Source organism: Brassica napus, chromosome A9 (genome assembly GCF_020379485.1).
Source record: "Brassica napus cultivar Da-Ae chromosome A9, Da-Ae, whole genome shotgun sequence".
NCBI classification, from domain to species: Eukaryota; Viridiplantae; Streptophyta; class Magnoliopsida; order Brassicales; family Brassicaceae; genus Brassica; species Brassica napus.
The window spans coordinates 33,226,737-33,253,427 of record NC_063442.1 but is presented as its reverse complement, the minus strand read 5'-3'; the positions used below and the strand labels follow the sequence as shown (position 1 = coordinate 33,253,427).

Below are 26,691 nucleotides of genomic sequence, written 5' to 3'. Positions count from 1 at the left end.
GCATACAACTTTTGTTTTTCCACTTAACATTAAGACCTTAAAAATAAATCTGTTTCTCCATTGTGAGTTCCAGAAACTAATGACTGTTTTCCCTTTTCCGGTTAAAGTTAGAATTTTATTATTCAGCATGCGATGCCAATTTTTTTTTTTTTTTTTTTTGCTAAAAATGCCAAAATGTTGTTTATGCGAGAAATGTTAATTTAGATCGTGTAAAATAGTAACAGCCATTGAAAATCTGAAACGACAAAAATGTTGAATCCATTTTGCAACTGGTTTATACGTTCGAAGTTAAATCGTTGGATCTGTGATAGAATTTGCTTATGTAATCAGGTTCCTATTTTTATCCCATTAAAAGGTACTGTATTGTGCCAGTGGTTATTGAATCTGTCCCGATTGTGTGATTGATGCGATGTTTAGTCAATTTTATTGTTCACAGTACAGTAATATGTGGTGGCTTTCGATTAATGTGATGCCATTGTCATGATAACACGGGCCACATTAAATGTCCTTGTAGGCAACATTTTATAACTATGATTGTGTTTTTCACCAAATTAGATAGCTTCATTATTTATCAAAAGATCACATCATACATTTCAAACCTTTGTTTTTCACTTCTTATTCGTTAGTTAAGTAATTTTTTTATTAGTTATCTTTCAAGTGTATAAAAGAGAACATTATAATTGTATGTGTAGGATACATTTTCAGGATCTATTAAACAAATCTAACACACGGCAAGCATATTCTACTTAAAGGAAACACCAAGAAAGACTTCATCAAAGAACTTGTGGGAATCCTTCACGACATCTATGAATTATCTTGTTGTTTTTTCATATATCTCCTTTAACTACATTTCTCGTAAGGACAACTATTTAGCAGACTCTCTTGCAAAGAAGGCACTTCATACTTTCTCTTCAAGATGATTGTAATATTTACCTAGATAATATGTTTTGAAGTGTAATTACTGAAGTAATTAAATAGTTTTTTTTTCTTGAGAAATGTAATTAAATACTTTATTAGCAAAATTTAGGCACAGCGTATGTCTTATTCAGTTTCGCGGTTGTACATGAGATTTCTCATATACAAGTTTAAGCGTGAAACAGAGGCCACGGTAAGTGGAGGATAAGATGAGTTGAGATGATCCATCGTTTTCAGTGAGAATAAACACTATCTTTTACGTACATATATAGTGGGGGAAAAACAGTAAACAAAAATAAGAGTACGCCAGATGTCAAGATCTTTGTGGTGGGAATAACTTCCATTTCAGGCAGATGCACCTGTGGCTGCGATTCGAGTCGCGTCAAATATCGCATGTTTATGTTCCGGGTCAATAACCGTTACTCCTTAATTTGACCAGAGTCTTTTTGGCTGGTTATTCTAAGAACTAAATCTATGGTCTTTATCTAGGCGGTAATTAGTTTAAACATGTTTGTATTTTATAATAACAGATTTAGTTATTTCACGTGTTTAATCTTCAAGCATACGTACATATTAAATTAAATTGCCTAATATACAAATAAAATTTGGTACAGACAAGTCAGATACAAATATGGAGCTAGGAATATTCGGTAGGTACAAGTTATACAAAACTTATTCAATAAATAAACAACTAAAATAAATTATCGTTTACCACGTGTCCATCCAAATGTGATATTGCATAATTCATCTTCTGACTAAGGGCATTTACATCTCTACTCCATAATTTACGCTAAAAATGAAGTGGAAAATGAAGTATGAACAAAAATTTCATTTCTCACTTCATAAATAGAGTAAATTATGGAGTAGGAATGAGGATGGTCTTAAAAGCATTACTACTTTCGGTCAATTAAGCAAAGCTTTTTGATCAACGGTAAATCTAGTATATGTGTTACTATGTTATGACACACATTGGGTGTAGATTAGTATTAGGGGTTTAGTATCGCCAAATCAAGTATGAAGCAGAAGCTTTTGTTCTGGTCAACTTTTGATTAATTTATATTTGGAACGGTTATTCCAAAGAGATTGCTGAAGCAACGCGGAGTTTCATGTGTTTACAACCGTTACTAAAACTTACCAGTTACATAAGAAGTAAAGTACGACCAAACAATAAAATTAATGACAGTGTAAAACGATAACTAAGCATAATATCTAACACCGACTAAAGTATTGTGACCATTTGTTGTTGATAAACCGTCATCCTCAACTCCTAACGTTAGGCACGTTTACGATAGCTTTTGAAAAATATCCCACAACGCAAAACCTTACGAGAAAGCATCTTATATGAACATTTGGAAATATATAGTTTTAAAATTAGGAAAAAGGTAACATTGGCTATGTGAAGAAACTAATGGCCATGTGTCGGGAGAGCCATAGATTATAAAGTAGTTATAAATGATGAGGGAACGATGATGATCTCATCAATAGTCGTTGAGTTGGGGGTAGAATGGGAATTCAAGAAAAAAATGATTGAAAGTGGATTGGAAACGTAAGCATTCTGGCTTTTGCATCTTCTCTGTGTCGGGACAAGGCATGCATCAGAGTCATGCATCTTCTCTGTGATTTATCCATCTTCCAACTCTCTCTTTTTTTTTGTAACATATCCATCTTCCAACTCATATTTTTGTTTTCACGACTTGTACAGTTTTACTCGGTTGATGTTTAACGTCAGATATTTATATCATGAATGATATATTTGTAGTAGCTCCTACACATTCTCTAGATTAGTTATTATAAGCTAGATGTAGCATACCATGTTACATGTGGCCTCATTAATTAAGAAAAATCATAAGTTAGTAACCTAGTTTCACTTAAATATTTACCTCCCCCCAACCTTGTTTCACTGAATGATCTATTCCTATATATAGTAAATTCAATGCTTTTGCATTATTTTTGTATATTAATTTATTTACTAATGCCCACTATGCTCAAACTCCTATAAAAAGGAGAAACCACCTTGGCCATTATCCTCATTCCTCACTTTCAGCGCCAAACAGAAAATCAAAAACTTCTACAAAAAACTTCCTAAACCAAACCAACCTGAGAGCTCTTCAGATGGGAACGGAGGACAACACATTCCCTCAAGGAGCAGAGGAGCCACACCGCCGCCACCATGCGGTGGAGGCTCCTGAGCCTCAGCCGTTCTTGAAGTCACTTCAGTATTCAGTGAAGGAAACTCTGTTTCCAGACGATCCTTTCAGACAGTTCAAGAACCAGACGACATCAAGACAAGTTGTACTAGGCCTCAAATACTTCTTGCCAATATTGGAATGGGCTCCACGCTACAATTTCAAGCTCTTTAAATCAGATCTCATCGCTGGAATCACCATCGCTAGCCTCGCCATCCCTCAGGGCATCAGTTACGCTAAACTCGCTAACTTGCCTCCCATTCTTGGCCTTTGTAAGCGTTACATCCTTTTTGTAGAGAACAATACGGTAGTGACAATACAACCTCACTTCCAGATATTTTTAATTTTGTCGCCAACTCAAATATATTAATCAAGAGGGAAAATGTTCCAACATCTAAACATATCAAACTATTGTCTAGAGAACTAAATAATTATACAATGAAACTCTTTATTTTATTTTTTTGATTAAAGTCAAAGGTCTAATTATTATTGTTGTTGTTGTCTGTTTTTGTTGCGGTTAGACTCGAGTTTTGTTCCACCATTGGTGTACGCTGTGCTGGGGAGTTCAAAGGATTTGGCGGTGGGAACGGTGGCGGTTGGATCTTTGTTGACAGGTGCCATGCTGAGCAAAGAAGTTGACGCTGAGAAAGATCCTAAGCTCTACCTTCATCTTGCTTTCACTGCCACGTTTTTCGCAGGCGTTCTCGAAGCCTCTCTCGGCATTTTCAGGTTCATATTTTAATGTTTTTATGGATGTAATTAGTAAGAGCTGTGATTTCTTTTTTTGCTGTAGAAAATATTGTTCTGACTTTTTTGCCTTTAACTCTAGATTTTTATTTTTTAATAGTCTTTAAATTTGTGAATTTGTTTCTGCAAATTATAAAGACATAAAATTTAAAAAAAGTGCTGTGGACTTAAAAAAAAAGTGTAAACTTTAGAAAAATATAAATCAAAATTGGTGTGATTTAGATCTGTGGGTATAATTGTTGTTGTGGATAACAACTACTGCAATTGCAATAGGCAATCACACCCTATATATGGTTTTACAAGAAACTAGCTTACCTGAATTTAGAATTGTGAGTTATACTCTGGATCCAAGCATGTGGACCTAAGATTCCGGCATTAAAAAATATCATACCAGATAGTAAACTTTTTTTTTAATCAACCAGATAGTAAATTTTTTTTTTACCAATTAGCTTTTACTCTTCTTTTGTTTACTTTTTTGAAAGTAAACAATAGAATATAATAAATAATATAGAAAGCACTAGGCTACGAGTGATTTTTTTTCACTACGAGTTATGTCACGTGAACTTGACATACTCCACAGGCAGTGGAATGATCTGTTTGATATATTATATATGTATATTGGTAGGTAGAATCTGTTGTTGATTCTCGACAAAAAGAAAATCTTAAAGCTGGGTAGAAAGATTTAGAGGGCACTAAATGAAGCTGGCGAATTTGGTGATAATGATTTAATCATGTTAAAAGTCATTAATAATACACATTTAAGGAAAAATAAACTTAAATGGATTTTACAGGTTAGGGTTTATAGTGGATTTTCTATCGCATGCAACGATAGTGGGATTCATGGGAGGAGCAGCGACGGTGGTGAGTCTGCAACAGCTTAAGGGTATTTTTGGACTTAAACATTTCACAGAAGCCACTGACGTTATTTCTGTCATGCGTTCAGTCTTCTCTCAAACTCATCAGGTGTGTCTCTTTTCCGTTATTCCTTCTATTAAATTATTCACTAATACAACCAAAATATCATTCCCAATGACGATGATTATTCTCCTAGTTAAATTAATAAGTGTATTTAGACAATAAACATGTGTGTTCTGTTTGTTTATTTGTTGTGTAGTGGAGATGGGAGAGTGGTGTTCTCGGCTGTTGTTTCCTTTTCTTCCTTCTTTCCACCAGATATTTCGTAAGAATATTTACTTTCGCATAATCTTTTTTCTTTCACAGAATATAGTAAGACACATTAAAATGATAAAGTGTAATTAATTACACAATAGAAACGTAATTAGTTAATGAGTTTTCTAATTTCCCTTTTCTTTCTGACACCACTCAATTAGCTAGCTAATGTGTTTAAATGACGTATTGATGATATACAGAGCACGAAGAAACCAAAATTCTTTTGGGTAGCTGCGATGGCTCCTTTGACCTCAGTGATTCTTGGAAGCCTCTTGGTGTACTTCACTCACGCGGAGAGACATGGTGTTCAAGTGGTATTTTTCAATTCTCTCTATCTCTCAATAAAAAAAAATAAATTCAACTAAAACCAAGTGTGTATACATTTCACTGAAAATCTACAAAGTTAATTAGTATACATGCATTTCACCAAATCTAAAAAGGGAAATGTTAGGTAGAATATTGTGGTTAGAAAAGATACAACAAGCAAGAAGTTACAAGTTTATAAATGATTGTGGGGAAAGAAGTGGGCTCATGGGAATTTTTAATATATTTTTTTTGTCCTAAATGGAGAGAATGATAGAGTAAAATAAGATGTATGATTGTGCAGATAGGGGACCTGAAGAAAGGGTTGAACCCGCTCTCTGTGTCTGATCTTGTCTTCACTTCGCCTTACATGTCAACAGCTCTCAAAACTGGCCTCATCACTGGGATCATTGCTCTTGCAGTAAGTCACACTCCCAGTTACACCCTTTTATTCTCATTTTCCAAACTGGGAAATACCGAATATACAGATTATTTATGGAACTAGAGACTAACGTTACAACAAATCCGAGAAACCTATGTACAACTCATAGTGAGCAATTTTGAGACTGAATAATGAAAAATAAATATCAAAAAAGTATTAAGTAAAATTCATGTCTAAATGTAGGAAGGGATAGCTGTGGGACGGAGCTTTGCCATGTTCAAGAACTACAACATAGACGGTAACAAAGAAATGATAGCGTTTGGAATGATGAACATCGTTGGTTCCTTCACATCTTGTTACCTCACAACTGGTACGTACACACACTCACATATATATGGCTTCTATTTCTATATTATCTCATTAACTTTGTCTAATATGAAAACTAATTTTCTTTACTATCTATGACGTACCACACTAGGACCGTTTTCAAGATCGGCCGTGAACTTCAATGCGGGTTGCAAGACTGCCGTGTCCAACATAGTGATGGCCATTGCGGTTATGTTTACATTGCTCTTCCTCACGCCTTTTTTCTACTACACGCCCCTCGTCGTCCTCTCCTCCATCATCATGGTCGCAATGCTCGGACTCATCGACTATCAAGCTGCCATTCATCTTTGGAAGGTTGACAAATTCGATTTCCTCGTCTGCATGAGCGCTTACTTTGGGGTCGTGTTTGGTAGTGTCGAGATCGGACTTGTTGTCGCAGTAAGTGCCTACACTTCAGATTTTTTTTTTTGTATATATTTTTATAAGAAAATGATTTGTGTATGCATTTTAAAATGTGATTTTTTTGGTGATGAAGGTGGTAATATCGATAGCAAGGTTGTTGCTGTTCGTGTCGAGGCCGAGGACTGCGGTGAAAGGAAACATACCAAACACCATGATATATAGGAACACTGACCAGTATCCTTACTCAAGAATTGTTCCTGGTCTTCTCATCCTGGAGATTGATGCTCCCATCTACTTTGCCAACGCTGGTTACTTGCGCGAGAGGTAACTTAAACCCTAATTCGCATGTATATATGTCAAAGATGGAGGATTGGTTATAAATTATGTCTTACCATTTATATACAATTTAACGGTAACAGAATCACAAGGTGGATCGATGAAGAGGAAGATAGGATCAAAGCATCAGGAGGAAATAGTTTACAATATGTTATACTCGATATGTCTGGTAATTATTTTTCTTGACATTATATTGTGATGTCTTCCATGAAAGCTTACTTTCTGTGTGTGTTGAATAAAACAGCTGTTGGTAATATCGACACTAGTGGTATAAGCATGATGGAGGAAATTAAGAAAATTATGGACAGAAGAGAGTTAAAGGTAACGTAGTACGTCGTCCTATTTATAATACTTCTTTAGAACAGTTGATTATTTTACGTTATTATTCTTTCTTATTCTCAGTTAGTATTGGCAAATCCAAAAGGAGAGGTCGTGAAGAAACTGACAAGATCCAAATTCATCGACGACAATTTGGGAAAAGAGTGGATGTTCTTAACAGTTGGAGAAGCCGTGGAAGCTTGTAGTTTCATGCTTCACACGTCAAAAACCGAACCGGCCTCCAAAGAAGAGCCTTGGAACAACGTTTAGCCGCTTATGTTTTTCATTCGTTTGAGACTGCTCGTGATCAAATAATAGTATAGTGTAACCGCAAATAATAACATTGTTGTTGATAGTATGATTTCGATTTGTATTAGTTTGTTGAATTGGCCCATCTTAGATTTTAACTTTTGTCAACAACTGGCCCATCTCAATTAGCTTCCAAAAATATGTCCAAAACCAACTCTTGAATAAAGTCTCGGCCCATATTAGAGCTGCGCACGTGACCTGTGTCGCATCCTTATCGTATCAAATTGATCCCATCATCCTTTTGGCGGCAACCGTTTCATCGCAACCGTTCAAATCAACAGCTTTCCTTCACTACTCTCATCTTACCGGCTATAGCAGGTAAACGCACCTGGGATGATTTAGTTGGACTCTTCCTTTTTATTAACGGGGGAAAAGCCAATCCTAGGTGGAACAGGTAACCGGTAATAAGCATCGCTTTGCTCTCTCCCATCGTCTTTACCTCTTTGATTCTTCCTCCAGCTTTCTCTCAGACAAACAGATCTTACATTCGTCCCAAAGGTACTGGCTTTTCTCTATAGTTAGATTGATTCTTCTGACAAAGTTTGATTCTTTTCTCAGTTTCATGTTGAGTTTTTTTGCGAAGAAATTGATTTGAGTTCATCATTGGTTCAACAGTTTCCTTTCAGAGATGAAGACAGGAAAGGGGAAAGGTAAAGCTAAGACCACTAAGGAAGCCTTGAAGCCATTTGATGACAGGTCCATCCATTACCTCTCTATCTCTCTCTCTCTCTCTGAAACATGTTCAGTAATAATAATAACTGATTATGGGAGCTGATAAATGGATTGTCTTTAGTATCTTTGGTTAGCTTTAGCCGTGTTTAAAGAGTAAAGAGATACATCATGATCGGTGATGTTGTTGACTTTAGCATTGATCTCAAGTATAAAACTAAAAAAGCTTTGGATTTTGTTTTTGATTTTTCAGAAGGGTGGGAAAGAGGAAGGCACCGGCTGAGAAGCCTCAGCCTAGCAAGCGGGAGAAGAAGGCCAAGAAGGACCCTAACAAACCCAAAAGAGCTCCTAGTGCCTTCTTTGTCTTCCTGTTAAGTATATCCTTGGATGTTAAACTGGTTTTTGTTGTTGTTTCTGTTCTTACTTAACTGGGTTGTTTTCTTTGTTTCAGGGAAGATTTTAGGCAAACGTTTAAGAAAGAGAATCCAGATGTGAAGGCTGTCTCTGCTGTAAGTACATCATTATTTGGATGAAGACGTCATAGTCTTATTACCTTGACTTTTCATTGTGAAGGTTGGGAAAGCTGGAGGGCAGAAATGGAAGTCAATGTCTCAGGCCGTAAGTCTTCTTCTTCAACTTTGAATTGCTTCTTGAACCAAAAAAGGGACATTGACCATTAGTTTCACATCTTCTTTGCTTTTTGGAAGGAAAAAGCTCCATATGAAGAGAAAGCTGCAAAGAGGAAAGCTGAATACGAAAAGCAAATGGATGCATACAACAAAAGCTTGGTAAAAAGCCCTAAGCATTATCTCACATATATAATATTCAAAGGCTTATTGTGACTTACACTCTTGCAATGGGTGGGGATGCAGGAGGAAGGGAGTGATGAATCTGAAAATTCTCTATCCGAAGTGAATGATGAAGATGAAGCTAGTGAGGAGGTAACAATTCCTATTAAAAAAAATATGCAGAGTTTGTTCATGACCTTCTGTTGTTTTGTTGTGAGGTTTGTAGGTTTCTGAAGAATATGTTTTGGTTTATGTTTCTCTGCAGGAAGAGAAGGTGGAGAAGGGAAAGGCAGGTGAGGACGAAGATGATGATGACGATGATGAAGAAGATGAGGAAGATGACGAGGAAGAAGACTAAACTGGAGATAGAGATCAGAGTTTGGATCTCGAGCGTAACTGCAGGTCCAAAAGCAGAAGTAAGTATTTTGTAATTTGTGTGTGTTGACAACTATAGATCGAAATGGTGTGTTGTGCTTCTTTTTTTTTTTTTCCCTAAGAAAGCCAAACAGTTCTTAGCGGTTCATGTAAGTTTATTTCAGCTTTCTATCCACGACGTACAGTTTACCAAGACATGACTACAATGCATCTGAAGTCCGAATAATTTTGTCAAAACTTTGCTGAATGTACAAATCGTTTCCCGAACATGAACTAGTAAAGTGAATAAAAATGAGATCAAATATGAAAATAGAACCATGATTCATCAACTAACAAAAACTGAATTCCTTAACTTTATGAGAGAACCAGCTTCTCTTTTATAGCTTTTATCAGAAATTCATATCAAAACACATAATATATACAAGACGAAACATGAAATGCAAACAAAGAAAGCTAAAGAAACTAGACTTCTTTAAAAGATCAAAGAAACCAGTCTTCATCAAGCTACCTCCCTCATTCACTCGAGCTTATGGGTTCTCTCTGACAGTCTCTCTGGCTGACCAATCAATCAAATCACACTGTCTTTTTTTTTCATGTCATTTTAAGCAGAGGAAAATCCTCCTCCGGCATCCTTGCTTGAATCCCTACGTCCCTACCATCTGGATGTTCTGTTGATCATTATTACGTATTTGTTTCATCATTGTAATCTTACAGTTACTACTTACTCTGAGGAATCTGGTCAACGAAGAAACATGCAGCGATGATGACATAGCACAACAATAGATTAATGAGAAGTTCCATCCTAATAAGTAATAACCAAGCCCGATAAAAAACAAAACGATGATTTTACTAAACAGTTTTGTGGTTTCTTTGTTTTCTATAAGATGAGTGATTCATCTCAGTAAAGGTTTTGTGATACGATGATTGAACTTTTTGACTGCCTTGCAGGTCAATAATGTAGGGGGTTGCTGGTGATGTTTATGCCCTAACAAACAGGACCAAGGAAAGTAGGTACTAGGTAGCTTTTTTGTTGAATTTGAAAACAGCCTCATGATTCATCGATGATCTCTGTCATTTTCTTAACGTTGACACTTGCTTTTAGGTTATGAAACAAGTTTAAACTCATAATCCAAAACACTAATTATGGGTTTTAAGCAACTTATGTCAAGCAAAACATACTTAGGAGTGATTCATATTAAAACATCATTTACCCGAAAGGTCGTTTTTTCTTCTTCTACACATCAAACATTGATTCTCATGTCTTTAACCTTTCTACCACAACTCAGCCCACAAACCAATAAAGGACACAGATAGCATGAATCACCACAAATAAAGAAACAGATTAAAAAACGAAAGATTTACAAAAAGAAAGACTGAATTCCGAGTCCCAAGATGTTTGACTTATCTTGGCTTTAATGCTTGATGTGGAGGACATGACGTGAGAGAGAGAGAGAGAGAGAGAGAGAGAGAGAGAGAGAGAGACAAACTCTAAAATAATCTAATGCGGCTGGCTTACTCACTTTGTTCACTATTCGTTGCCTAGGTTCAAAGATCCGTCCTTCATTAGTTTGATGCTTAGGCTATTGAATCTCCCTCTCGAGTAATGACGAGATGCCTTTCTCCAATCCGTTCCTGTTTTCATCATTGCCGCAAACTCTTCGTAGCTTATTCTCCCATCCTAATGTCAATAATCCATGTCAGCCATAACCAGAAGAAACATCATTTCTTAACACTAACTAGAGCTCTAAAGGTGTTCTATTTAACGACATGATAAGTGAACTCTCTACCCAAAAGCATTTCCACACCATTCAACATATCATTCATTTTTGCTTTAGCTTATGGGGACCGCTTACACAACAGACAAAAGGCCAGGAAGAAAAGTGACTAAAGCTAAAACATGTTTTGTCCTCGCCGGCTTTAAGAACCTTTTGTAAAGCAAGTTCCCATTACCTATTTGCAAGTCTGTAAATTCAAATTGTTTGATATCAAACAAATAGCGCAAAACTAGATTTAAAAAGTCAAAAGTTTCCATCAAAACTTTGACTTCCTGATAGGCTTGCAAAGATCTTTTGAAAATGAGATGATGGCATGCATAGAAGATTCGAACTTACCTTGTCCGTGTCAACTTCTTGGAATATATCATTGGCGACATCCACACAGTCATCCCCTCCATCTTCCTTTAAGGCCTCACAAAGCTCCTCGGGTAAAATGTATCCATTTCCATCTTTGTCAAAGTAGGAGAATGCTTTCCGGAGATGCTCATCATTTGCTACCTTTTGCAGGTGGAGCGAGACTGCAACAAATTCTCCATAGTCTAGTGTTCCTTTCCCTTTAGTATCCACCTATTTCATACAAGTTTGAAATTCGAATACCATATTTTAATGAACTTGGATAAGTTATAAATGGAGATATTGAAGGGAAAAATATGTGCACCGCTTCAATAAGCATCTGAACTTCTGATTCAGCTAGCTGTGTACCAAAATCTCGAAGTCCAGCTTTCAACTCCTCGATGGTAACAATACCATCTTTATCAGTATCCATCTTGTTGAACATCTCTTTGATGTCTTCTACTTCTTGGGAAGATAAGAATTCGGCAATAACCTAGTTTGAATAAGGTAAGTAAGTAAGATAATTTTGTTCTAAGAAGCGACTCATGCAAATAACTAAAAGTGGGAGTTTTTTCTGATTAACAAACCCTCAGAGCTTTTCTCTTGAATCTGTTCATCACTGAAAATTGCTTTAATCTGGACTTGACAACATCTCCAAGAGGGACATTTGGAGCTTTCTTGGCGTTTTGAATCCACGGGTGCTCTAAAAAATGAGAAATAATATCAGAATTAGGAACAAGAATCAACAATCTTTTGGACTATCTCCAGGTCACTGAAGCTAGTAACAGGATGAAGAGAGTAACAGCATAGGCAAAGGTTGATTCTGTGTACCAAGCACTTGCTTTGCAGTCAGGCGGCGCTTTGGATCAGGCTCTAACATTTGTCTGACAAGACTCTTAGCAGTCTCCGAAATGTTTGGCCACGGTTCTCTCTTAAAATCAATTATCCCACGTAAAATAGCCTGAGCAACTCCCTGTTCCGACTCTGTAGTTGAAATAAACAAACATTAGCTGAGACTAGGAATAAACTAGCTTGCTAGTACTATAAGAATCAATAAGCAGTAGTTACTTTCTCATAAAATAAGCAAATGATCAGGAGAGGAAGATGTGAACAGACCTGCCCAGAATGGAGGAACTCCACAGAGCAGGATATAAAGAATGACTCCAGCACTCCAAATATCTATTTCGGGTCCATAGCTCCGCTTTAGCACCTCAGGTGCCATGTAATATGGACTCCCAACTATCTCCGAGAACTTCTCACCTGAAAATATGTAAGCATAAAGCATTACAAACCAAGAATCTGTTATAACAAATACGAGAAAGACACTGCAGAAAACAAATAAATAAACATTAGAAAATTAAACCAATTTGACCAGGTCCACGAGCAAAGAAAGGCGATTCAGATCAGAGTGTACAAGAACCCTAGCCGCTGATGAACTCGCATGCAACCCATACAGGAGTGATTCTAATGCTAGTGCTACCGAGTCGTTCAAAGGCATATCAACAGGACTATTACACTAGACAAGTTGCATCTAAGGTAACTAACATTCAAGAACCACTAAAAAAAAGAAGAAGCTCCCTCTATAACTCCGTATACAACTCTACTACCACTGATAATCAGTTCAAACTCGTAGCTTGAAGGATAAAAGAATCTAAACTCCACACCTGGCTTGAAGAAAATCGACAATCCAAAGTCAATAGCCTTAAGCGGCGAGTTCTCCTTCTTATTAGCAAACAAAAAATTATCCGGCTTCAAATCTCTATGAATCACCCCATGCTTATGACACAACTGCACAACCTCAACGATCGTCTTCGTAACCCCCGCGGCAGCGCGCTCCGTGTAATGGCCCCTCGCCACAATCCGATCAAAGAGCTCACCACCTTCACAAAGCTCCATCACCAAATGCACAGCGCTATCGTCCTCACAAGCCTCCTTGAGAGTAACGATGCTCGAGCTCTTAGGCAGATGCTTCATAATCGCCACTTCTCTCTTCACGTCCTCGATATCCACGGCGGTCCTGAGCTTCCTCTTCGAGATCGACTTGCACGCGAGGAGGTCGCGCGTGGCTCTCTCGATGCAGAGGTAGGTGACGCCGAACTCGCCGCGTCCGAGCTCTCGGTCGAGCAAGTACCGGTCCTCGATGTTCTCCTTGGGGACGTCCGTGAGGACTCGAATCGGAGCTGATTTTTTGCCGTTGGTGGAGTCTTTGCGGGGGTGATCGTGGCCGGAGTAGTTTGATTTCACGTCTTCTCGAGCTACAGCTGCGGGAGATCTGCAACAGTTCCCCATGAGGTTCCAAGATCTCAGGGAAGGTTTTAACTAGATTTGGGGTAATCTAGGGTTCCCACATTTGCATTTGGAGAGGAGGATCGTAACAATGGAGCTATAGCTAGCTGGAGAGAAAGCGATAGAGAGAGTATAGATCAAAGTGAGAGAGAGAGAGGTTTCTATGCTTTTGATATTTTTTCTAATTTTTTTTTTTTCAAGTCATATTTTTCTCTGTTTGTAAAACTCAATCATGATGAAGTCTGCTTGCTTTCTTTTGCTTTTTGAAAAACTGTCTTCGCTTGTTTGGTAAATCAACACTTTTATATGGATTTAAATTTTTACAATAAAACGAAATTAGGGATTATTTAACATCTAAATTCCCATTTATTATTCGATATTAATTTATTGAGATATGTTAACGCAATTTTATTCTTATTGGACATAAAAATTTCATTGTTATCCTTTCTTTGATCGATAGATCCTTTGTACCTAATAATTAAATATGAGACTTTGAAAATTTATTAACTTTACAAAAATGATATTTTTTTTTGGACAAAAAATAAAAAAAAATTCTTCAAATTTAGAAGTCTTGTAAGGCTTTATGTTCTGCACACACACGACATATATACGGATGGTTTTACAGAAACGATTAGTATAACGCATGCATGTTCTGTTTTGATTAGATAACACATACGCGGCTTAGCTAGGTAGGACGACATACTCTACTCTAGCACTAGACCAATAAACAGATGTCCCATTTCACGATTCAAAGTCCTTAGGTTAGCATGAATTAAATCTGTACCAAAGACAATAAGACATACACAACTTTTCATCATCTCCAACCCTAGCTAAACCATAGTCCATAGACCCTTAAAGTTTCATGTGGAAATCGAAATGGTTGCCTTCGAGAGCTAACCAATGTCTATGTATCATATTTGGAAACCCACCAAGATGCGTAGAGCTTTTTGCAACGACAACACATCTTATTATTTGGATGGATCACTAAAACATTGTGAAAACGTGACAAACGTGTTTTTACTACATCTGAAGCGCCGATGATGCCGTTCACATTTGACCCAATGCTAACAAACTAAATCTCGAGATGTAGAGGTGCATTCACGCCTAACTACCACAGCATAGCTACTTACCTTTGGCTAAACTGAAATGCGCTCACACATAGCACCTGCAGGTACCTACAACATGCATTAAAGAGAAGATCTACGAGATTAATTTCAAACGGCCATCTTTTTTTTTTTCTCTTTACGTCCAAAAAAGATCACATTCAACAACCTATCCGTTCATTGATTTGTATATAAGAAATTAATTAAGAGTTCTTCTATTCGTTTCAATTTTTGCAAAGAAATTAAATTTGATAATCTTGATATGAAATAAGGAATGTTTTCAACTTGTTCTCGGGTCTTAGCAAAAAAAAAAAAACTTGTTATCGAGTATGTTGACGAATCTCTTGAACAACGTGCAACTTTTGAGATTATCAGCTCATCACTTTTGTGGTGTCACAGTAGCGAATCCTCATAAATCCACTCATATTCATTGCTTCACCACGTCCGTAAGCTATTAGCTATCTACCCAGTACCGGTCCGGACTAATATGGTACCTAAAGCGTACTAAAAAAATAATACCCCTAATTATAACAAATTTTTTATATAGTTAAAATTTTAAAATACTATTAAAATTATATTATTTTCAAATAAATAAAATACAAAACATCAAAATATTATTTTTGAAAAAAAACAATTCTAGCATTTTCTAAAAAAATAATTTCCTAATTTCAATAGTTAAGTGTTTTAATTATGTCGTTTATCATCTATCCTAAATAATCCTTTATAAATTATATGAGAATTTTTTTTATACATAAGCAACTAAAATTATAATTGAAGATAAAAAAATTCTTGTGTTTAGAAAAAAATCACATTTTTAGTAATTTCAGCATATCAGCCGTTTTTGTAATTGCATTTGGTAACATTTCTAATTATAATCCTTTTTAAGTAGTATTTTTACAACTCCAAAAGTGATTAACTATATAGTAGAAAAAAACATATGATAAAATCATATATATATGATCAATTCCACCTTGTTTAATTTTTGAAATTCAAAAGTTTATAAAATATGACAAGAACTTATCAAAAAAAAAGATAAGGATAACAAAGATGAATCACAATAAAATGTGTAATATGAGAAAATAATAATTAGATAAATTTTTTTTAAGAAAGATTGCTATGGTTGAGGAATTAGAGTTAAATTTGGTAACATCATTTTTTAACAAATATGGAGGCATAAAAAATAGAAAAAATAGTTTTTTGTCAAAGTTTGTGAAAAGATAATTAGAAAGAAATAAATAAATGAAAGGGCTAATAAATGATGTTACCAAAATCCTGGGTGAAGGAAAATATATTTATAATTAGAAAAGGAAAAAATGTTATCAAATAAGGAGGAAATGGGGTCTGATATTCGAACCCATGTTCTTGAAGACAAGAGATTAAGAACACAAACCACTAGACTAAAACAAACTTTAAGAAAACTTTGGCGCCCCTAATATTAGTATATTTTCTGGCGTCCAAAGTCCATGCTTTACAGGCTTTATTCCAGGGCCGGGCCTGTATCTACCTCAAGCTTTACATAATATTTTTTGTTAATTTAAGAAGATACATACACAGCTGGTCAATGATAATTATCACAACTCTAAAAGAGTTTGGTAGTCAAAGAACTAAAAAGGCAAGATTTATAGGGGCACACATGGTAGATATGGATGTATGAATCAATGATTTTTTTAGAAAACATATACATACCTTTTTCTGTATTATCAATATAAAAAAGTAGAGTTTGATGAGTTTTGTTAAAGTAATTTGTATTGGACTCATCGTTTCCTTGTCAGTGAAGTCTATGGTATAAGGGAAAGAGAAAGCGTAGCATGATGGGCCATATGTATATATAAACTCAAGTATGCTACAAAAAGGGTTTCAATGCACTCATATGTCCTATAGCATTTCTAATCTTATTATTTTAATGTGCCCCAATCAACTTGGCAATAAAGTTGAATTTGTGTATTTTTGTAACAAGGCTTTAATATTTAATGCATGGAAAGAAAAAAAATTACAGTGTTAAATTTGTTAAAAAAGAATCTAAGTTAACAATTTTTTTTTTTTGATCAAAAGTTAACAATTTATTTAACAAAATGATTTCATATCAAACACCTAACAAGTTGAATATATTTATGTAATGGCAAAAAAAAAACAGTTTGCCCAACAAAAAATGACTGTCTGCATAAATCCAAAGAACAATACTTCCTTCAAGAACAAACAAAAAACAAAAATAAAAATATGATTATGTTTAGGGCTTATTTGCTAAATAGCCAAAAAAAAAGGGAAAATAGATTTTTAGAGAGAGAGAGTAGAGATAGATAAGAAGAGAAAGTAAGAGAGAGGGGGTGTTTTTCGTTAGTTAGTAAATTTTGTTTTTTTTTTGTGGTTACTGGGTGCAATTTTTCTTATGTTTATTGTGTTGTGTTTTTTTTTTATCGAAAAAATGGTTAAATATGGATCTATTAAAGACACAGATTTATACTCCGAGTGGAAGGTGCAACCCACATATAAACTTTCTTTCGGGTATTCAAATGGACGAAATGCAATAGCCTATATCCGTGTAAGTGACCAGGAAAATGTAATTTAGTTTTGCATGACAAGTGGATCAAATCTGAAATGTGGTGACATCCCAAGCCCTTTCCCTTATCACTTGGCCACAAGCTCTCGGTATATTGTGTTGTGTTTTAGTGACTTATAAGAGAGTTGTATATATACATAAGAGTTAGACTTACCTAAACTAGAAATAGAACCTATCTAAATCTTATGATATACGACATATTTCCACTCTAGAACTATCATATAGTAATAAATGTACACAATCTTTCAAGCTCGTCCTAATTGCACACCATTTAAGTATAACAACCTATTTCTACACAAGATAAAAGTTTGAAACCCGTTTTCCCCTAAACTTTAAAGGGCGAACTAATACCGACAAATATCGGTTTAAGGTTGGTTAGTGTTCCCTAAACCCTAAATTTAACCAATGAATAATTTAACTAAACCAAAAATGATCCGATTACGACCTGATTAGAGAATATAAACCAGATTAAATAATCCAATACAATTGGATCAAATAAACCACCCAAGACCTGAGTTAAGAAATTAAATCCTCTCTTGCGAAGAAAAACGTCGTTAAACAATGGAGTCATAGATTGATGTGAATGTTGAATGAAACAGAAATCTAAGAGGAAGAAGATGAAGGTGTTAATGCGGACTGAACATAAGAAGAACCATGTTGGGACCCTTACGATCGGACCTTCAATCAAAGTTTGGGCAATTCACCTTCATTTCTATTCGCCTATGGATCCATGGATGTTACCATTTACCAAGTATTAATGCGGATCCATGGATCCATGGATGTTACTATTTACCAGGTATCTCTCGACAGTCTCTATTATGCTTCTCTTTAGTTTTGTGAATTTTAGTGTATATATTATTATTTGAAGAATAAACACAAGAATCAAACGTAGTCTATTGGTTTGTGCTCCTGTAATCGCTTAACCTTGTGAGTTTGAATCCAGGTTAGACCCTTTTTATTTTAGTTTCCCTTCTGTTTTTTAATTAATGTAAAATGACACAAAGTACTCATCTTCTTCCTCGCAGCATTACAAGGAATCCCTAACCTCTCCTTCAGATTTTTTTTCTTTTCACGATTCTTGACCAAATCTACTTCTTTTTGTTATATATTTACTCAATTATGTTAAGTCAAATCTATGATTTTGAACCAACAAATTAACACATTCATACAAACTAAACTTTGTGGATTTTTAGATTTTAGGGTTCTAAAGGACTGTAATCGATTTTGGGGGTTTTAAAATGGTTTTGGGTCGAGTTTAAATCGATCCCTAGTCGAATCTTTGTTTGGGTTGGGTTGTACCAATATCAACCGATATGAACTGGTTTACTATCGGTTCATGTCATAAACCATTAAAACCAAGCTAAATTTTGGTTTGTGTGGAAATGGGTTTCGAACTTTTATCGTATGTGGAACTAGGTTGTTATATTTAAATGGTGTGCAATTAGGACGAGATTGAAAGATTGTATACATTTGTTACTATATGATAGTTCTGGTGTGGAAATAGGGTGTCTTCCCATATTTAAATCATTAATTTATGTCACAATACAATCACCTATATATTATTTGAGAAGCATTACAACTTTTTTTTGTAGCCATGTGTCATCACTAGAATTATTTTTAGAACTACTAGAGAAATATGTTGGTCCATCTAATTATAGTAAGTTTTTTATTAAACTAACCATAAATTTATTATTAATGTTCTTTATAATTTCCTTAAATAAAAATTACGGAATTGTCTAATGCGGCTAAAGTATATATGACAATTAATGATTTTGAATAATAAAGATTTGATACAAACTAGTGTATCTTCTATCATATTTGTTTAATTTAAAATATTAAAATAAATTAAACAACTACAATAATCATATAATAAAAATTTAGATTTTTTTTGTATATGTTATATTTTGAATTTTTAAAAATGAATATAAATTACTCAAACTGTTAAAAATCTCACATTCAAATTTTGTGATCCATGGTTTAATTATATATGTAATAGTTAATGACTTTAATTATTCAATATATATTTATTATTTCAGAACATAGAACATGTAATAACATATAATATATAATGTTCATTCTTCGCAAGGCTCGGGTCTTAACCTAATTTATATAATATTCTTTGGTTTGATTTTTATAGACTTCGGAACTTCACTTCTTCGAATTTCAACGATGTGTAACAGTTGGTTTGTAAGATACAAATTTTGCTGCTCAATATAGTTTTAATAGATATAACTCCAGTCGGTAAACCATATGTGCCGCCTCATTGATAGAACAAAATTTCATTCAAACTGTATCATATCAAGATTCCCCTTATGTATATGAGCTCCATAATCGACTGACGCGAACCCTTCAGTTAAATGTCGAAGTGATAAAGCTTACTATTTTTTTTTTTATCTTTGATTCTCTTACAGACTAGTTTGAAAGCTTCCGTAATCAGTCTCTTCATGCGATAACGACAAACGAATTGCAACAACGTGTTCATTGATGTTGAAATAAACAATGAAACGTGAACGACACATCTTGTCGAGCTTTTGATATCGTTTTGCGGCTAAAACTTTCAAGCATTTCAGTATATTGTTTATAAATAGTTAAATACTAGGGCTTATTAGCGAAATAGCTATATTTGAGAGACAAATTAAGGAACTAACATTGATTTTGACATAATTTAATGTCACACTTTTTGGTCTCAATCAAACCGGTTCTACCCCTTTACTTAACAGGTTGCCAGTTTCACTTCCAAATATAAGAGACGTGGTTTTTTTAGGAACACTTAATTATTTGAAGCATATATGACAGCTGTATGCAACACACATGATGGAAAAGAAAATGTTCTATTTCATCTCACCAACATAGTAGAGTACTATAAACACAATTAGAATCATAACCAACCTCTAACCCCAACCAACCTCTAACCCTGAAATACTAGACCCTAAACCAACCCACCTCTAAATCATAAATACTAACCCCTAAACCCGAATTCATAAACCCAAACCCAATGTAAAATATCTTTTATAAATTAAAATACAAAATATTATATAATTAACTATTCTATTTCATCTCACCAACGTAGTATAATACTAAAACCATCAGAATCACAACCAACCTCCAACACTGAAATACTAAACCCTAAACTAACCCACCTTAAAGCCATAAATACTAAACCCTAAACCCGAATTCATAAACCCAAACCCAAATATAAAATATATTTAATAAATTAAAATACAAAAATAGTAAAATTTAACTGTTCTATTTCATCTCACCAACATAGTATAGTACTATAACCATAATCAGAATCACAACCAACCTCCAACCTTAACCAACCTCCGACCCTGAAATACTAGACCCTGAACAAACCCACCTGGAAGCCCTAAATACTAAACCCAAAACCTAAATTCATAAACCCAAACTCAAATGTAAAAATAACTTAAATAAATCAAAATACGGAAATAGTATATAATTAATTGTTCTATTTCATCTAACCAACGTTATATAATACATATTGCTCACATTTTGAAGTGTTTATGATTGCAGTGAAGGAGATAATGCTTACACCAAATTCAAATTGACGCATATGGAATGTGATTTCATTCTTCCAGTGTAAGCAACAAAAAGGAAGAAGATACATAGAGTTGGAGTCATTACATAAAACATTACTACAACACGGAGGTAGTTTAGATGGTAGTATCTAAAAACAAGAAGCAAAGCTAGAACATTAAAACTATGCTTAGAAACCATAAACCCATGTCTACACGTCCTGGGTGAGTGCTCCGGATTGACACAGTGCCAGTGTTTCAAGCAAGTAGTTCTCCGCAGCTACACAAACATTTTCTTCAGTGAAAGCCACACACTTCAATTCCATCCCAACAGCGTGCATTTATAACATAATAAGTGTCATTACAGCGGAGCAACCTATACAAAGCCAAAGTCGCTTAGTTCTATAAAAACATTTATTCTAAACCAAATGTATTTGTCTTGGAATCACAAAGAGAATATGACATGAGCGAAATACAGTCGATACATAGCACAAGATAAACATTTCTATTTATATGGAATAGTAAATCTATATATGACATGGTACACATGGTTACATAGAATGGAATTGTTATACATTTCCATTTGCGAGGAGTGAACTACACTCGATACATAAAACAAGATAATTATTTCTATTTGATATATTATTGTATATATACGTATAACTTGGAACACAAAAGTACATTGAATGGAATATAAATTCTAAATACCTTATGATTGTTTCTACATCATAAAGAAGTGCAAAACGGAAGGGTACGTGAATGATTAACAATTTAAGCTATTCCATGTCACATAGCATAGACCGATCAAATAGCTCTACATATACTATCTTTGTTTCGATTCCAAACAAAATTACCATAGATTTCAATGTAAACAGATGAGTAAGACAAATCGGTAAAAGTTCAGCCCTAAATCGATTCGGTGACCTTTGTCTAAGATCCGACATGCAACCCAAACAGGGAAAAAGAGCATCGCAAGAATAGAATCTAAAACACATACCCTAGAACTTACAGTATTGCAATAGATCTGAGACAAAGCGCCGATGTGAATGGAAAAATGGTCAGTGTGCTCCTTCTCCCCGATTGGACTGTCACGACGTCTTCTCGCAATAGATTCTCAAAGTGGAGACGATTCCCTTTGCAACACAATTAGAGAAAGAAATAAACTCAGAGAACACAGACGGTGGCGATGGGGAGGAGGGAAACGTGGTTGGAAGAGGTGGAGAAAATCATGGATCAATTTCTGAAAAATTACCAAATAAAGGTAAAAGGAAAGATGTGAATATGATTACGCCACGAGTAATTTGAAACAGCTAATAACTACGATTTTTTATTTTTATTTTCTTCAGGTTTCACCGGTAGAATGAAAGGGTATTTTGGCAATATTATAGGAAAAACAGATGGTGTATCGATATATTAGGGAAATTGGTTAGAAGGTGAATTATGATTTTTTTCAGCGTCATACAGCCAAATTTCCCTAAATACTATTGTCATTGGGGACCGTTGTCATTGTCACAAAAAAAGAGTCGATGCTTGTACGTAACTATGTTTTTTTTTTTAAGAATCTATTTTCTTGAAAAGATTCATGTAATCAAACAAATAGTTTATAATCAATATAATTTCCATGTTTTACTTCATCAAAATACAGAAACGTCTATTTATCGATTTGTTTGTATTAAATATTAATGTAAGATACTTTTTGCTTTTTAAAATATAATATTGTTAAGAGCGTTATTCTTTCTAAAATGTTAATATTCTACATTAATTTTAATTTATTGGAAACTGCTAGTTTTATTATATATTTTTTTATAAATGATTGAGTTATTTTTAAGGGCAAATCTCCAAAATAGCACAATTCTAAGTTTATATCACAAAAATAACACTCAAAAACTAAAATGACCAAAATAGCATTTTATCTTTTGAAAAATTTAAATTTTTTTATTTTTAAAAATTTGAAATCTTATCCCCAAAACCTCACTTCTCAACTCTAAACCCTAAAACCTAAACTCTAAACCCTAAACCCTAAACCCTAAATTCTAAACCCTAAACCCCACCTCTTGAGTGCTATTTTTGTGACTTTTAGCCTTAAGTGCTAGTTTGGGAACAAAAACTTGATTTAGTGCTATTTTGGTCTTTTTCTCTATTTTTAATTTATATGTGTATGATACTTTCATAAAATACTATATGTTTTATTTTTCTGTTCTATTCACTTAAAAATTATGAAGAAAAAGATTGTATTGGGGGTAGATTATGTTAATTTTCTTTGAAAAACGTATTTTGAAAAAAACTTGTGTGTTTATAGAAATAAATAAATCTAAAACAAGTAACATGATAAGGCGATAACTTCTATGAAAAATCATACTCCCTCCGTTTTTTAATATAAGTCGTTTTAGAGAAAAAATTTTGTTCTAAATTATATGTCGTTTTCGGTTTTCTATGTAAAATTTATTAATAATTAATGTTGTATAACCAATGGTAATATATCTTCTATTTTTCTATTGGTTGAATTGTGGTTAGGTAAATAATTAATGATGTTTTTGTTTAGAAAATATAAGAAATTAATGGTTTTCTTAATCTACGTGCATAGTTGTAAAACGACTTATATTAAAAAACGGAGGGAGTAAAATATATTATCTCGATAAAGTTTCTAAATACAGTAAGCTCCACGTAACCGGGTCTGATCCTGGATCAAAACTCCTGATTGTTATTATATTAATTCCATTATCTACGTTTCGTTCCTATCACGAACCCAAAGAAAAGTTGTCCATCGCAACCGTCGCCACCATGACTGTGCTATCATCTACAGATCGAGGTTCGTTTATCGTCTCTTTTCTCTAACGTTTCGTTCTCCTGATTCAGCTATTCTTTTGCTTGCTGCTTTGATCTTTTGTCGATCACCGAATTTGTGTGTTTTGATTCCGAGAATTTCGCGATTTCGAATTATTTGTAGATCATGCAAAGGGACTCATGGTTGCGTAGACTTATGGAATCACAAGTGTATAGGAAATAAAATCTTATTTGAGTTTTTTGAATTGAATTGGTAGATGAGGCTGAGAAGAAGGTGAAGAGTTCGTATTTTGATTTGCCGGCTATGGACGTATCTGTGGCATTTCCTCAAGCAACTCCAGCTTCTAAGTTCCCACCGTGCAGTAAGTACTTTTATTTCAGAGATTATATATGTTTTGTTGTGCTTTTGCTTCAATCTGTGTGTTTTCTATACTTGATTACAGCTTCAGACTATTATCATTTCAATGAACTGTTGACTCCGGAGGAGCAGGCTGTGCGGAAGAGAGTGAGGGAGTTCATGGAGAAAGAAGTTGCTCCGATTATGACAGAGGTGTGTCTATCTTCTTCATGTTTGCTAACTTTGATAGTATTATTGCGTGACATCATCCTTCTTTCTTTGATATTTTTACTCGTCATCAGTACTGGGAGAAGGCAGAGTTTCCATTCCATATCATTCCAAAGCTTGGAGCTTTAGGTGTTGTTGGTGGCTCTATTAAGGTAAGTTGAAATCCTTTGTTTCTGTTTTTTTTTTATATGTGGATGGAAGATTCGTTTAAAAAAAAAAAAATTGGTCTGGCTTCTTAGGGTTATGGCTGTCCTGGCCTCTCCATCACAGCCAACGCCATTGCAACAGCAGAGATATCTAGAGTTGATGCAAGCTGTGGGACTTTTAATTTGGTGCATACCTCTTTGGGCATGCTCACTATTGGTAAAGATGTCCTTAGCTTGTTTAATATCCAATTGTTCTGATAAACAGCTTGGTGTGATTGCTATGAGCTTATTTTCTTATGAATTTTGTTAAGAACAGCACTTTGTGGATCAGAAGAACAGAAGCACAAGTATTTGCCTTCTTTGGCTCAGCTGAAAACTGTGACTTGTTGGGTGAGTGCGTGGTTCTTAGACGTAGACACGATTTGCATCTCTTGAATAAGTTTTGCGTTATGTTAACTTGATGCTGATACCATTACATATATTTGGACATGTATAAAGGCTTTGACAGAACCTGACAATGGAAGTGATGCAAGTGCTCTACAAACAACTGCCACAAAGGTGTTTTACTGTTTCCTTTGCTTGTATCCTCTTCTGCGGTTACCAGAATGTTTCGTTGTTTTGACTTGTTTCAATTGTTTATTTCATCAGGTCGAAGGAGGTTGGGTACTTACGGGGCAAAAGCGTTGGATCGGTAACAGCACCTTTGCAGATCTGTTGATCATCCTTGCTAGGAATACGACAACGAACCAAGTGAATGGGTATGTCAGATTCTTGGTTTCTTTGTTATCTCAAATTTTATATCTTAGGTGTGGAGGTCGTTTACAAAAACTGAAGTCAATAAGGTGGCTCTACATTAAGTTGCTCTATGGCTGGATGTCTTAGAGAATAAAATTTTATATGGACAGTAATCAGTAACATCCTGGACCAATGTGCTGATACATGTCTCCTCAACACATTTCAGATAGACTTTATATTCTTCTTTGTAACATTATCAGCTACCGTCTTGCAGATTCATAGTCAAGAAAGATGCGCCTGGTTTAACAGTTACTAAGATCCCGAATAAAATAGGATTACGTATTGTTCAAAATGGAGATATTCTACTACAGAATGTCTTTGTTCCTGATGAGGAGCGGTTACCTGGGCTAAATTCTTTTCAAGACACAAGCAAGGTACTGTTGTGCTGATTATACATGATCCAGAAATGGTCTTCAATATTTTATCACCAGCAAAACGTCACAGCTTCCTCTTGTCTTCGTGATATTTAATTGTTTTTCTATACTTTACTTGAACAGGTCCTGGCTGTGTCACGTGTAATGGTGGCTTGGCAACCAATTGGTGTATCAATGGGAGTCTACGATATGTGTCACAGGTATAACCAGAGAAACAGCCATATCTCAGTAACCATAGTATGAGCATTCATCTACTTAAAAAAAGTTCTCATCGACTGTGTATTGTTTAAAAGGTATCTTAAGGAGAGGAAACAGTTTGGAGCACCGTTGGCTGCATTCCAGATAAACCAACAGAAGCTTGTGAAGATGCTGGGTAATGTTCAAGCGATGTTTCTGATGGGTTGGCGCCTCTGCAAGCTATATGAGTCGGGTCAGATGACTCCTGGTCAAGCCAGTTTAGGAAAGGTATAACAACAAATCCCTTTTTTGCTTACAGATCATTCAGTTTCCACTCACTGAGCTATTCTATCAGCTTGAGTAAGTGGAGGAATCAAACATAGCTCAGTAGTAAACATTGACTGGTGATCATTCATATAACCAATTATGTGGTTCCACTAGGCATGGATTTCATCGAAGGCAAGGGAAACTGCTTCGTTAGGCCGAGAATTACTCGGTGGGAATGGAATCGTAGGTGATTTTCTGGTGGCAAAGGTGAGCTAATAATCTGCATATTTGTTGATGAAAAATGAACAGGGTGAGTTTTAGGCTCTAAAACGTGAAAAAATCTTGCAGGCTTTCTGTGACCTGGAACCGATTTATACATACGAAGGGACGTACGATATAAACACCTTAGTGACGGCGAGGGAAGTAACGGGGATCGCGAGTTTCAAACCTGCTGCTTCACGGAGCCGTAGCCGTCTTTAAGGTTGTGCAGTGTTTGTTGTTGTCTGTGAGTTTACGTGGAGAACAAAGTGCGTCAAATAAACTCGACCTCTAAAGGGACATGTGCAAACCATAACTGCAGTTTGGATTCGTGATGTATTTGTCATGTAGTTTCTTCACATTAAATTAACTCAAGGAATAATACTAAATTATGTTCTTAAATGTCCATTGAATTGGTTTGACGACGTACTTATCAGGAAACTCAAATCCACTTGAAGATAAAATATCCAAATTTTTTTTTTTGATCAACCTATAAAATATCCAAATTAAA

General features: G+C 35.0%; 4 protein-coding genes across 4 annotated transcripts; 3 read left to right on the top strand and 1 right to left on the bottom strand.

Moving 5' to 3' along the window:
* Positions 1-2,930: 2,930 nt before the first annotated feature.
* Positions 2,931-7,472, top strand: LOC106402765 (sulfate transporter 3.1-like). The gene is made up of 12 exons (XM_048741071.1): positions 2,931-3,373; positions 3,623-3,830; positions 4,640-4,811; positions 4,963-5,028; positions 5,219-5,332; positions 5,626-5,742; positions 5,947-6,073; positions 6,182-6,468; positions 6,566-6,756; positions 6,852-6,937; positions 7,013-7,089; positions 7,171-7,472. Exons 1-12 carry the CDS (start codon positions 3,028-3,030, stop codon positions 7,354-7,356), a joined length of 1,977 nt encoding a protein of 658 aa, XP_048597028.1. The 5' UTR covers positions 2,931-3,027; the 3' UTR covers positions 7,357-7,472.
* Positions 7,473-7,667: 195 nt separating this feature from the next.
* LOC106402901 (high mobility group B protein 1) lies at positions 7,668-9,420 on the top strand. Its single transcript, XM_013843727.3, has 8 exons — positions 7,668-7,893; positions 8,011-8,091; positions 8,318-8,434; positions 8,516-8,573; positions 8,638-8,682; positions 8,772-8,852; positions 8,937-9,005; positions 9,118-9,420. Exons 2-8 carry the CDS (start codon positions 8,024-8,026, stop codon positions 9,208-9,210), a joined length of 531 nt encoding a protein of 176 aa, XP_013699181.2. The 5' UTR covers positions 7,668-7,893; positions 8,011-8,023; the 3' UTR covers positions 9,211-9,420.
* A 1,335-nt stretch (positions 9,421-10,755) lies between these two features.
* LOC106402782 (calcium-dependent protein kinase 13-like) lies at positions 10,756-13,624 on the bottom strand. The gene is given in 7 exon segments (NM_001316230.1): positions 10,756-10,905; positions 11,339-11,569; positions 11,661-11,828; positions 11,923-12,038; positions 12,167-12,319; positions 12,452-12,595; positions 13,000-13,624. Coding segments are annotated over 7 exon segments (1,587 nt in total).
* A 9,803-nt stretch (positions 13,625-23,427) lies between these two features.
* On the top strand, positions 23,428-26,582 carry LOC106367680 (acyl-coenzyme A oxidase 4, peroxisomal). Its single transcript, XM_013807509.3, has 13 exons — positions 23,428-23,623; positions 23,856-23,960; positions 24,042-24,148; positions 24,238-24,315; positions 24,403-24,526; positions 24,626-24,699; positions 24,808-24,867; positions 24,958-25,067; positions 25,319-25,478; positions 25,602-25,678; positions 25,772-25,943; positions 26,097-26,189; positions 26,271-26,582. Exons 1-13 carry the CDS (start codon positions 23,596-23,598, stop codon positions 26,400-26,402), a joined length of 1,320 nt encoding a protein of 439 aa, XP_013662963.2. The 5' UTR covers positions 23,428-23,595; the 3' UTR covers positions 26,403-26,582.
* Positions 26,583-26,691: the final 109 nt, after the last annotated feature.

Coding starts and splice junctions, on each gene's coding strand:
- LOC106402765 (XM_048741071.1), top strand. CDS start 3,028: ATGGGAACGGAGGACAACACATTCCCTCAAGGAGCAGAGGAGCCACAC. Junction 4,812..4,962: donor TCTTCTCTCAAACTCATCAG/GTGTGTCTCTTT, acceptor TTTGTTGTGTAG/TGGAGATGGGAGAGTGGTGT. Junction 5,333..5,625: donor AGAGACATGGTGTTCAAGTG/GTATTTTTCAAT, acceptor ATGATTGTGCAG/ATAGGGGACCTGAAGAAAGG.
- LOC106402901 (XM_013843727.3), top strand. CDS start 8,024: ATGAAGACAGGAAAGGGGAAAGGTAAAGCTAAGACCACTAAGGAAGCC. Junction 8,683..8,771: donor GGAAGTCAATGTCTCAGGCC/GTAAGTCTTCTT, acceptor GCTTTTTGGAAG/GAAAAAGCTCCATATGAAGA. Junction 9,006..9,117: donor AAGATGAAGCTAGTGAGGAG/GTAACAATTCCT, acceptor GTTTCTCTGCAG/GAAGAGAAGGTGGAGAAGGG.
- LOC106367680 (XM_013807509.3), top strand. CDS start 23,596: ATGACTGTGCTATCATCTACAGATCGAG. Junction 23,624..23,855: donor GCTATCATCTACAGATCGAG/GTTCGTTTATCG, acceptor TTGAATTGGTAG/ATGAGGCTGAGAAGAAGGTG. Junction 23,961..24,041: donor TTCTAAGTTCCCACCGTGCA/GTAAGTACTTTT, acceptor ACTTGATTACAG/CTTCAGACTATTATCATTTC.